General features: G+C 42.2%; 2 protein-coding genes across 2 annotated transcripts; both read right to left on the bottom strand.

The window, feature by feature from the left end:
• Nucleotides 1-8,184: 8,184 nt before the first annotated feature.
• On the bottom strand, nt 8,185-9,881 carry LOC128092322 (uncharacterized). The gene is made up of 2 exons (XM_052705957.1): nt 9,624-9,881; nt 8,185-8,562 (listed from the first exon to the last, which is right to left on the bottom strand). The coding sequence occupies exons 1-2, from the start codon at nt 9,879-9,881 to the stop codon at nt 8,185-8,187; spliced, it is 636 nt and encodes a 211-aa protein (XP_052561917.1).
• Nucleotides 9,882-9,909: 28 nt separating this feature from the next.
• Nucleotides 9,910-12,663, bottom strand: LOC120429605 (uncharacterized). The gene is made up of 2 exons (XM_039594637.2): nt 12,018-12,663; nt 9,910-10,583 (listed from the first exon to the last, which is right to left on the bottom strand). Exons 1-2 carry the CDS (start codon nt 12,661-12,663, stop codon nt 9,910-9,912), a joined length of 1,320 nt encoding a protein of 439 aa, XP_039450571.2.
• Between the last annotated feature and the right edge of the window lie 26 nt (nt 12,664-12,689).

Here is a 12,689-nt window from a genome sequence, read left to right as displayed (position 1 = left end):
CGTTAAGAAAACATGCCAGCATCCAGGTTATTGTACTGAACGGCTTTTTTCTTAATATTTTTGAAAGGATTTATTAATGTGGTTTTCGTCTCAGAATTCAATATTTTGACTGTTCTGAGCTAAATAGTAACTTAAAACAACTTTTTTAAGTACTTTAAACTTGGATGCTGGATCTGGATGCTAGCTAGCGATTAAAAAAAAATGGATGCTGGATTTGAATGCTAGGTAGCGGTTTTCGAAATTTGGATGCTGGGTTTGGATGCTAACTAGCGTGAGCTGCGGCGCGCTCACTAGCGACATCTCCCGAGCATGGGTAAATAACAAAGGAAATCCGTAATAATACCTTTCTCTGGTATCAATACCAAATTTTGGTATTCCCGGACCCTTTAAAATTTGCCAATTTAAGGTATTGTTTTGATATTGCAAAATTGCAGAATTTGTCAATGGTCGAACACCACATATTGGTATTATTTTGGTATTAAAGTGTTTTATCAAATTCCTCTGAAACTATGGGAAAATTTTGACAGAATAATTAATTTTGCGCTAAAATGATGTCTCAAAGCGAATGCTTTCATTGAAAACCAGAAATTTCAAACTTGATATTAAACATTTTTGATATACCCCCTAAAGAAATGACTTGAAATTGTGGAAAATTTTCTAAGTCAGGGTGGCACATTTTGGTATTATTTTGTTATTAAAATGTTTTATCAAATTCCTCTGAAACTATGGGAAAATTTTGACCAATTTTGCAAAATAATTAATTTTGCGCTAAAATGATGTCTCAAAGCGAATGCTTTCATTGAAAACCGTAAATTTCAAACTTGATTTTAAACATTTTTGATATACCCCCTGAAGAAATGACTTGAAATTGTGGAAAATTTTCTAAGTCAGGATGGCACATTTTGGTATTATTTTGGTATTAAAGTGTTTTATCAAATTCCTCTGAAACTATAGGAAAATTTTGACCAATTTTAACAAAATAATTAATTTTGCGCTAAAATGATGTCTCAAAGCGAATGCTTTCATTGAAAACCGGAAATTTCAAGCTTGATTTCAAACATTTTTGATATACCCCCTAAAGAAATGACTTGAGATTGTGGCCACATTTTGGTATTATTTTGGTATTGAAAGGTTTCATCAAATTCCTCTGAAACTATGGGAATTTTTTTTTCATAAATTTTGATGAGATAATTAATTTTGCGCTAAAATGACTTGAAACCCAAAAATGTTAAAGCTGATTTTAATTTTTTTTATATACCCACTAAGATTTTTTTTTAAACGTTGAAATTTTTCTAAGTTGGGATAACCAAATACTTTGAAAAACGAGTTAATCGACAGATTACTCGATTAAATTTTCAAAAGGCCCTATCTGCATAGGAAACCCATGAGGGATAGGTTGTTTTGAAAATTTAATCTAGATTATTGAATTTTGGTGAATTTCAATCCAGTTTCATTTTAATAACACGTATTTTTCAATCTTGTTATTTTTTAGAAGCTTCAAGAACTTCAAGCACAGGCCGTTCATCAATGACAAATGCATTCAATGTGGTGAAGAATATCACTAAGAACAAATCATCAGGTGAGTAGATTTGGCTGTTGCATATGGATCATTTCCGTTTTTTCACTAACTGCAACTGTTGCACTAAAAATGGTATGAAAATACCAAATTTTGGTATTTCTTGTGCAAATACCAGCGACCAAAATGTGCTCTTGGTTGCCCAGTAATAGATGGTAAAATACCATGAAATCATACCAAAATCATGTATTTGGAAGACCACAGGAATACCAAAATATGATTTTCCAAGGGCGCGGGAATACCTAAAAATTAAACCATGGCATTACCAAGTTTTGGTATTCAAGCAATGTTCAAAAATCCAGAAGACCTCAACTTGGTATTGAAATGGTTTTATTTTGAGGTATTATTTCACCCTTGGAATAACATGGTTTGGTATTGTTGTGTTCCACATACTAGACTTTGGTATGATTTCATGGTATTTTACCATCTATTACTGGGCAACCAAGGGCACATTTTGGTCCCTGTTATTTGCCCAAGTAATACCAAAATTTGGTATTCCCGTGTTATTTTCCCCTCCGGTGGCTGTCAGATCCGACTTGTCCCCCAGAAGGTGGACACTTCGTGGCGTGGACCGATCACGGGTGTAGTAGCCACACACGCGGTAAGTTTCCTCGCGGGCTGTTCCGATCACGATGTCCGTGCAGTCCATCGCGTTGAGGTCGTGCCGCGGGGTCCTCTTCCACGTGTGTTGGTGGTTTTTGGTTTGGGATTAGCCGTGATTTCGGCCTTGGGTTCCAACTCAGAGGACGGCATTGATTTATTTTATATTATTTCGAAAGCCCAACTCAATCATTAGAGTCGTGCAACCTTGCGTGCAACGCAGTTCATCTGCAGAAAGGAAACACCCAAAAAGTTAATCTAGAACTCCCACGAATCTAAATAGTAAAAAACAAATCTCTCACCATCAGAGAAAAAAAATCTGCAGGAACAACTCGAAAAGTTTAAGACAAACTAGGAAAAACTTAAAAAAAAACGCACGATCCAAACACTGTCAAACACTGATCAAAACTCACACAGCGCATCGAACCCGAGCAGGGGTAAATAACACGGGAATACCAAATTTTGGTATTACTTGAGCAAATAACAGCGACCACAATGTGCCCTTGGTTGCCCAGTAATAGATGGTAAAATACCATGAAATCATACCAAAGTCTTGTATGTGGAAGGATACAACAATACCAAACCATGTTATTCCAAGGGTAAAATAATACCTCAAAATAGAACCATTTCAATACCAGGTTGAGGTCTTCTGGATTTTTGATCATTGCTTGAATACCAAAACTTGGTATTGCCATGGTTTTAATTTTAGGTATTCCCGCGCCCTTGGAAAATCATATTTTGGTATTCCTGTGGCCTTCCACATACATGATTTTGGTATGATTTCATGGTATTTTACCATCTATTACTGGGCAACCAAGATCACATTTTGGTCGCTGATATTTGCACAAGTAATACCAAAATTTTGTATTTTGATACCATTTTTAGTGCAGCAGTTGCAGTTAGTGAAAAAACGGAAATGATCCATATGCAACAGCCAAATCTACTCACCTGATGATTCCATGTTGTTCTTAGTGATATTCTTCACCACACCGAATGCATTTGTCATTGATGAACGGCCTGTGCATGAAGTTCTTGAAGATTCTGAAAAATAACAAGATTGAAAAATAAGTGTTATTAAAATAAAACTGGATTGAAATTCACCAAAATTCAATAATCTTTCGATTGACTCGTTTTTCAAAGTATTTGGTTTTTTTTTCAAGTCATTTTAGCGCAAAATTTATTATCTTGTCCAAATTGGTAAAAAAAATCCCATAGTTTCAGAGAAAATTGATGAAACACTTTAATACCAAAATAATACCAAAATGTGCCATCCTGACTTAGAAAATGTTCAACAATTTCAAGTCATTTCTTTAGGGGGTATATCAAAAATGTTTAAAATCAAGTTTGAAATTTCCGGTTTTCAATGAAAGCATTCGCTTTGAGACATCATTTTAGTGGTAAATCTTTCCCAGGCGCCCCGGAAGAGCCGAGGGGTTGTCCCTGTTCCACGCCTCCAAAGACTTGTGGTCAGGGGGGCCCCGGGACTTCCGGGCGCGACAGTGGTACTAGATTTCCGTTAGCAGCTTGGTGTTCCGAAGATATCGGAGGAGCGCCTTCTCCGCCTCCGGGTCATTACACAGTGCTCCATACACGCTTTGGGCTCCATCATCACGAAGCCCGTCGAACTTCCTGCAGGTGCACAAGATGTGCTCAACGGTCAGTGGCACTCCACATGTATCGCACGTGACCCGTTCGCCCCTAAAGAGACCCTCATGGGTAAGGCGGGTGTGTCCGATGCGGAGGCGGGTTAGCGCGCGTTGTTCTTCTTGGCTGTCTCGGTCGGTTCCTGGCAGGGTGTTTGGTTTGACCCGGCGAAGAAAGAGATCCCGTTCGCCATGCCATTCCCTCTCCCATGCTAGGCGGATGAGGTTTTTGGCCCATAACAGAAAGTCCTGGGCCGGGACTGGTAGATTAATGCGGTCAAGCCGTTTGGCCGATCTCGCCGTTTCGTCAGCTCGTTCGTTTCCGATAATGCCACAGTGGCCGGGAACCCAGCACAATATGGCACCTGTGCGTCTCATTTCCCTTTCAATGGCCTGTACCCATTTACCAGTCAAGAAGAACCCACGGGAAATCCGGGAGACTCGGGGCCCCCCTAACCACAAGTCTTTGGAGGAGTGGAATAGGGAACACCCCCGGGCTCCCGGTTTACCGCTGGAAGAGGACGCAAAAAGGGGGTTTAACCCCCTGTTCCCTGGGAAGAAACTAGGAGACGGCCCAGTAGGCCCAGCGTTGGAGGTGCTGCTACGACAACAAGCGGCGGTTACATCAATCGGCAATTTCTACGACGATCAGTACGGACATCGAGCACAACGGAACGAACATCACCACAAAACATAATCGTGTTAAATAGGCTTAGAATAACAAATTTATTTAATTTTTACCAACGGGAGCGAATGACCCATAGGGTTAAAGTTCCCCTAATAAAATCAACAACAACAACAACAACATCATTTTAGTGCAAAATTAATTATTTTGTCAAAAATGGTCAAAATTTTCCCATAGTTTCAGAGGAATTTGATAAAACACTTTAATACCAAAATAATACCAAGATGTGCCATCCTGACTTAGAAAATTTTCAAAAATTTCAAGTCATTTCTTTAGGGGGTATATCAAAAATGTTTAAAATCAAGTTTGAAATTTCCGGTTTTCAATGAAAGCATTCGCTTTGAGACATCATTTTAGTGCAAAATTAATTATTTTGTCAAAAATGGTCAAAATTTTCCCATAGTTTCAGAAGAATTTGATAAAACACTTTAATACCAAAATAATACCAAAATGTGCCATCCTGACTTAGAAAATTTTCCACAATTTCAAGTCATTTCTTTAGGGGGTATATCAAAAATGTTTAAAATCAAGTTTGAAATTTCCGGTTTTCAATTAAAGCATTCGCTTTGAGACATAATTTTAGCGCAAAATTAATTATTTTGTCAAAATTGGTCAAAATTATCCCCTAGTTTCAGAGGAATTTGATAAAACACTGTAATACCAAAAGAATACCAATATGTGGTGTTCGACCATTGACAAATTCTGCAATTTTTCAATATCAAAACAATACCTTAAATTGGTATGATACCACATTTTGCTCTTGCATAATCCTCAAGACAAATTTTAAAGGGTCCAGGAATACCAAAATTTGGTATTGATACCAGAGAAAGGTATTATTACGCATTTCCCTTGTTATTTACCCATGCTCGGGAAGTGTTTCGCACATGATCTGACCCTGCAGTACAGAGCACTCAAATATCAATTGCAAATAACCCTCGGAATTGCGGTTATTGGCCATGAAATAATTTCAATAGCCAAACACTTGAATTTTAAATGGTGTTGAAAAATAATAGTACGTACAAGCGTGCTAGTCGTGCACGCTACCACTGCGCCGGCCGGCCAGTTGAAAACGGGAGAGTTTTTTGTGCTACTCGTTCTAGCCTCACTTCTAGTTATCGATAAAAGTCGCGCTAAAATCAATTAGTGAAACACATTAAATTCAAGAGGAAAATCACGTTGACTTTGAATAGTGCTTGTTTTGTGTAGATCTTAAGATCAATTTCAAGTGTTTTCCTCATCACTTTAAATAGTTCAAGACAGTGGGACAAATTCATGAGCAAAACACTTGAAAAGCTTGAGCCACCCGAATGACAATAACGTATCGAAAAATACCAAAAAGTTAATCGCCCAAACACTTGCATTTGATAGTGATTTGGATTGATGTTTAAACACAAACCAATTAGATCTATGATGTGGCTTTATTCAATCATTCATGTGTTTGGGCACTTGAATAAAAAGTGTGGCGTATTTTCAGTGAACAGATTTAAGTGCCGAATTTAGAAACCAGGGCTACCCAGTTAACTCAATTGGAATTCTGAAACGGAATTCAATTTGAATCGTTTACGTACGGGTCATTCCATCTGAAACGGAACAGCATTTGAAAATTACCCTCTCCGATCCTGCTCAAATTTGAAGAATCCCGAATTTCATCCAAATCGGACCACCCCCTTTATTTTTGTACCCTCCCAAAAAATCGACAAGCACGAAGTAATGGTGATGGAGCTTGGGTGAGTTTGCAACTGGTGGACATTCCAATGCTAGCGAAACATAAATCGAGAATATTGTCATAATTGTTTTGTATCCCGCAAAGTTAACCGGCTCCGTGGCTTAATGGTTACGGCTTCTGCCTCACAAGCAGAAGGTTCAGGGATCAAATCCCGGGCGGTACCTTTGAAATTTGGAATCAGGAATTTGAACTTTGAATAAAAACGAAATTGAATCAGGTGGGATTCGAACTCACACCTTTGGATTGGTGGTCTGGGACGCTAAGCAGTCAGCCATCAGAAGGTTTACACTCTAGCAGTGAATTGGTTCGTAGTGAAACATGTTATCTTCTCATATTAAATACGCGCTGATCCCTGATTTGCCTGAGGGGATTGGAAGTCTAAATATAGATCGAGTTTCCTTCAGATGCGTGCTTCTATGTTTAGGCGGGGCCGAACAATGCCCAACGACCTCGGAATTGGACCGCAAGGAGCTCTGTCATTCTGAAACGGGTCGTTGGAAGCAGCGCGAGGGCTATCACCACCTAACCCGGGACTGAGATAAGTTGTATCAGCATTCGGCATATACAAAGTCTGATACAAATTATACTTTCCCATAATATCGCTACCGGCTAGCGGGTATTGGATTGGACCACACACACACAGTTGTTTTGTATCCCGCAAAGTTGACCCAACTTTGCTATGCTGTAATCGTCGAGCAGTAGCGAGACAGTACTGTTAATGGTAGAGTGTTTGGCGTCCGGTATGAAGAACCCTGCCGTAAGAGTCCATCTTAGACAGGGGAGGTTGAAATCGCCTATTATCAAGATGCTATCGTTTGGTTTCATCTGAGATGATATCCAAGAAAGGGAATCACAGTGTTGGCTAATGATTTCAGAGTTGTTCGTGTGCGTGGGTGGGATGTATACGACACAAATGTACAAAGTTGTTGAGGCAAGCGGTAGTGCAACCCAGATTTGCTCAAGAGCTGAACAGTGTGGCGGAGACAGCTGACGAGGGCGCAGATTCGAACGAACAGCTAGCAGAACACCACCACCGGAAGCTTTTACACTGTTCGCTGCGGAACGATCGGCACGAATTACATGGAACCCAGGACCGAATATTTGATGCGAGAGAGTATCCTCATTTAGCCACGTCTCTGTGAAGGCGTACAGATCGTAGATGGCATCGGAGATGGCAAGAGCATTATCTGAGATCTTCGTATTTAAACCTGCGACATTCTGGTAGTACAACAAAAGACGTTCGTCTACTACTGGTGTAACCCCGGACTGTTCTGCATGGGTGGGAGCAGCTGATACTGGGGAAACGTTGGATAGTGTTGGGGTTGAGCCAGGAATTGGGGTTGAGGTGCGAATGGGGCCATCGTCTGTGGAACACTGGGATGAACTGCGGAGTGAATTGCTGATTCTGGTTGATTTTTGAGATTTGCGGTCTTGGGGTTACTGAACGACCGGCTGGTGCTAGACCTGACGCCGTGCGGGGGCGGGACCGCACGAGTTTTAAGGGGCGACCGGGAGCGAAAAAAACGAAGTTGACTTTATAGCTGTCGGCCACCATTGCTAGTACCAACCACTAGTGTCTTCCTTTTTATCTACAAGGACTTCGCCGCCCTGGGCTCCTAAGTGTATATTTACACAAAGAATTTTAGAGCGCCCGCCGCGGGATTCGAACCAGCGACCTCTGGATTGTGAGTCCAGTGCGCGGTCCGATTGATCCACACGGGCGGGAGCGTTCCTCTAAAAAAGGTTTGATCGTGACACCGGCTTTTTTTTCAAGAGCTTCAAGTACACACATTTTGAATGACAAAAATCTTTCCGCTTACATACTTTACCAGATTTTCAGACGTTTCGTGTGGCAAAAACCTAGTAACATAGTACCAGTTCTGTTGTGGAGGGTTGGAAGACGCTGGAAGGTCAGAAGAACTGTGGTCAGGTGCCGGCGCGACAGCAAGGTGGGTTATATTTTGCACTTGGTTGGCGTTGTGTACATTGGTTTGTTGCTCGTGTTTGTGTCGCGCTTCTGAGCAGTGGAGGCGACTTCGTTAGCAGCACGCTCGGCAGCTTGAGCAGCGGCTCGTACCTTAGCTGCGTTGGCGAGATTCTGGGAGATTTGTTGCACAGCAAGGGCGGTGGCTTGCTTGAGAGCATGTGCGCAGGCGGTTTTTGCGGCTTGAGCTGCGGCCTGCTGGGCGACAACAGAGTTTGCATGCGTGGTGGGAGCGGGCACCAATTGGGCAGAGGCATTATGTGTGGCAGCAGAGGCGGCGAGCTCAGCGGCAGATGCAGACAACAGCTGCGGGGCGGCGAGTACGGCGGCTAACTCAGCTGCTCTGATCTGTGATGTTCGAGGTGATGGATGTTGTACTCGCTAGTAGATTACCGATGGCATCGGCGACAGCGAGCTCGAGCGTTGAAGGGTTAGCCCCTGGGGTGGCCGAAGGAGGGCCCACGCCATGGCGGAAGGCAATTATTATTGAAATTTAATGTACCTAAAATGTTTGTTCGTGGAAAGGTAGCTAAGGGGGTCCCTTTTCGATATCTGTGACCTAGAAAATATTTCACCTAGGGATTTTCGATTTTTTGTCATTTTCAGTTTTTTAACTGTATAAATGGAGGCGCACGGTACTTTTGGTTACTTTGCGGTTGCACAGAACCTCCCTAATCCTTTTAATTGCAATGGATACTGATCAAAGGGGTCGTCCATGAAATATTTCACAATATTTAAGGCCCCACCCACCCTTACAACCACCTCCCCCTCATCACCCTTATTTATTTAACAAAGACAATAACATTATTTTTAGTATGAGGCGTCATCCATCAAGTACTTACTTTTACTTTATCAGCAACAGGTCTATCGACCCAACGCTGAACTAATCGAAGATTTCCAGGATGCTCGATCTTGGGCCGCTCGTCTTCAGTCGCCCACAATGTTGGCCGCTCTTGCATCTTCGTTGACTGCACACGCGTACGAGGCCTTCCACGAAGTCGACGACCCCGTCCAGGTTCGCTGCTGAATATCGTTTTAGCCGCCCGCTAGTCCGACATTCTGGCTACATGTCCAGCCCACTTCAGCCTGTCGTGCTTGATGACTTTTACGATATCAGCATGTTTGTAGTCTTGGTACAGCTCGAAGTTCATGCGCCTGCGCCACCGGTCTCCTACTTGCTTGCCGCCGAAGATAGAACGCAGGATTCTCCACTCAAAGACCCCAAGTGCTCTCTGGTCAGCCTCCTTCAGCGTCCACGACTCGTGACCGTAAAGAGCTACAGGGAGTATCAAGGTCCTGTACAGCGTGATTTTCGTAGGCGTCCTTAGGCTGCGGGATCTTAGCTGGCTACGAAGACCGTAAAAGGCCCTGTTTGCAGCACTAATCCGCCGTTTCACTTCGCAGCTCACATCGTTGTCGCACGTCACAAGTGTACCAAGATATACAAACTCATCCACCACCTCATATCTTTCTCCATCTATTTCCACCTCCGAAACACCATCACCTGCACTGCCACGCGCTCTGCCAGCAACCAGATACTTGGTCTTGGCAGTGTTGATGGTCAGTCCGATCTTCGCAGCTTCCCGCTTGAAAGGTACGAACGCCTCCTCCACTGAACGACGGTCGATACCAATGATGTCGATGTCGTCAACGTATCCAAGCAGCATGTGCGATTTAGTGATGAGTGTTCCGTTTCTATGCACGCCTTCGAGCAGCACCTTCCAACGCTATGATGAACAGTAGGTTCGAGAGAGCATCGCCCTGCTTCAATCCATCCAACGTAACGAAAGCTTCAGATGTCTCGTTAGCTATTCGCACGCTTAATTTTGCTCCATCGAGCGTTGCACGAATCAGTCGTGTTCTAGCATAATTTTCCAAAGTTTTGACTGAATCGTACGCCGCTTTGAAGTCGATGAACAAATGGTGTGTTTGCAGGTTGTACTCCCGGAACTTGTCGAGGATTTGTCGCAGAGTGAACATCTGGTCCGTCGTTGACCGACCCGCTCGAAAACCGCACTGGTATTCGCCGACAAAGGTCTCGGTCAACGGTCTCAGCTTGCTCCACAGGATTCGGGATAGTACTTTGTACGCTGAGTTGAGGATTGTGATGCCTCGATAGTTGGGACAATCGAGTCTTTGACCTTTCTTGTAGATTGGGGTGATGAGCCCGTCTAACCAGTCGGTCGGAAGCTGTTCTTCACACCAAATTCGCTGGACGATTTGGTGCAGAATCTCGATCATCCGCGCGCTCCCGTGCTTGAAAAGTTCGGCCGAAAGTCCATCCTTTCCCGCGGATTTCGCGTTCTTGAGCTCCTTTACGGCTTTTTCCACGTCCTCCAACGTAGGCGGGTCCACAGCTGAGCAGTTCTCTACGGAATCGGTCTTTTTTCTTTAATTTTAATTTTTGTATTTTTTAATCCGGCTGAAACTTTTTTGGTGCCTTGGGTATGCCCAAAGAAGCCATTTTGCATCATTAGTTCGTTCATATAATTTTCCATACAAATTTGGCAGCTGTCCATACAAAAATGATATGTGAAAATTCAAAAATCTGTATCTTTTGAAGGAATTTTTTGATCGATTTGGTGTCTTCGGCAAAGTTGAAGGTATGGATATGGACTACACTGAAAAAAAATGATACACGGTAAAAATTTTTTTGGTGATTTTTAATTTAACTTTTTGTCACTAAAACTTGATTTGCAAAAAAACACTATTTTTTATTTTTTATTTTTTAATATTAGTGCCCATGTTTGCCCACCTTTGAAAAAAATATTTTCGAAAAGCTGAGAAAATTCTCTGTATTTTGCTTTATTGAACTTTGTTGATACGACCTTTAGTTGCTGAGATATTGCCATGCAAAGGTTAAAAAACAGGAAAATTGATGTTTTCTAAGTCTCACCCAAACAACCCACCATTTTCTAATGTCGATATCTCAGCAACTATAGGTCCGATTTACAATGTTAAAACATAAAACATTCGTGAAATTTTCCGATCTTTTCGAAAAAAATAATTTCAAAAATTTAAAATCAAGACTAACATTTTAAACGGGCCAAACTTTCACTATTACGCCCATTTGAAATGTTTGTCTTGATTTTAAATTTTTGGAAATATTTTTTTCGAAAAGATCGGAAAATTTCACGAATGTTTCATATTTTCACATTGTAAATCGGACCATTAATTGCTGAGATATCGACATTAGAAAATGGTGGGTTGTTTGGGTGAAACTTAGAAAACATCAATTTTCCTGTTTTTTAACCTTTGCATGGCAATATCTCAGCAACTAAAGGTCGTATCAACAAAGTTCAATAAAGCAAAATATAGAGAATTTTCTCAGCTTTTAAAAAATAGTTTTTTCAAAGGTGGGCAAACATGGGCACTAATATTAAAAAATAAAAAATAAAAAATAGTGTTTTTTTGCAAATCAAGTTTTAGTGACAAAAAGTTAAATTAAAAATCACCAAAAAAAATTTTACCGTGTATCATTTTTTTTTCAGTGTAGTCCATATCCATACCTACAACTTTGCCGAAGACACCAAATCGATCAAAAAATTCCTTCAAAAGATACAGATTTTTGAATTTTCACATATCATTTTTGTATGGACAGCTGCCAAATTTGTATGGAAAATTATATGAACGAACTAATGATGCAAAATGGCTTCTTTGGGCATACCGAAGGCACCAAAAAAGTTTCAGCCGGATTAAAAAATACAAAAAAAATCGAATGACCGAAATCTCAGAGAATTGCTCAGCTATTCCATCATCCTCAACGTTCATCCTGTCCTCGACGACTCTCTCTCGCATCTCACCGTTCAACAGCTGTTGAAAGTGCTCCTTCCACCTGGCCGCTACCGCCGTCTTATCTGTCAACAGGTTACCTTCCCTGTCGTTGCACATAACAGGGGAAGGCGTCGCTTTCTTTCTTACACCGTTGACAGTTGCATAAAACCTCCGCTTATCGTTCGCGTTGTACTGTGCTTGAGCTTCGGCATGTACTCTCTCGTCGTACTCCCGTTCTTTTCGGCGGTGGGTTCGTTTCTCAGCTCTTCGCAGCTCGCTGTATCGCTCACAGTTTCGGCGCGTACCCTTAACCAGCATACGTTTCCTGGCCTCGTTCTTCTCGTCCGTCACTCGCTGGCACTCCGCATCGAACCACCCTTTGGGTTTGCGTCCTCTGGTCGTGCCGATCACTTCGGTAGCCGTTGTGTTGACGATGCTCTGGAGGGCTCCCCATTGCTCGTCCAGGTTACCCGTAGGCGCGTCCTCGTTGATCCGCTCGTCGAGCTTCCGACTGTATTCTGCAGCAACGTCGCTGCTCGCGAGACGCTGGACATTTAACCGCGCTATCCTCGCAGTCCGCGGGGTCAACACGTTCGACAGCCTAGCTCGGATCTTGCACGCTACCAGGAAGTGATCAGAGTCGATGTTCGGTCCTCTGTACGATCGGACGTCCATCACGTCCGAGAAGTGTCGACCATCCA

The sequence above is a fragment of the Culex pipiens genome, chromosome 1, assembly GCF_016801865.2.
Source record: "Culex pipiens pallens isolate TS chromosome 1, TS_CPP_V2, whole genome shotgun sequence".
Classification (NCBI taxonomy): Eukaryota; Metazoa; Arthropoda; class Insecta; order Diptera; family Culicidae; genus Culex; species Culex pipiens.
The sequence above is the reverse complement of the archived record's forward strand: the minus strand, read 5'-3'. Positions and strand labels throughout refer to the sequence as shown.

Excerpts from the sequence above, each read along its gene's own strand:
- LOC120429605 (XM_039594637.2), bottom strand. The coding sequence starts at position 12,663 with ATGGACGTCCGATCGTACAGAGGACCGAACATCGACTCTGATCACTTC. Across the intron at positions 10,584-12,017 it reads CTTTCAACAGCTGTTGAACG|AGAACTGCTCAGCTGTGGAC; the intron begins GTGAGATGCGAG and ends CCGATTCCGTAG.
- LOC128092322 (XM_052705957.1), bottom strand. The coding sequence starts at position 9,881 with ATGCTGCTTGGATACGTTGACGACATCGACATCATTGGTATCGACCGT. Across the intron at positions 8,563-9,623 it reads TTGTGACGTGCGACAACGAT|ATCAGAGCAGCTGAGTTAGC; the intron begins GTGAGCTGCGAA and ends CGAACATCACAG.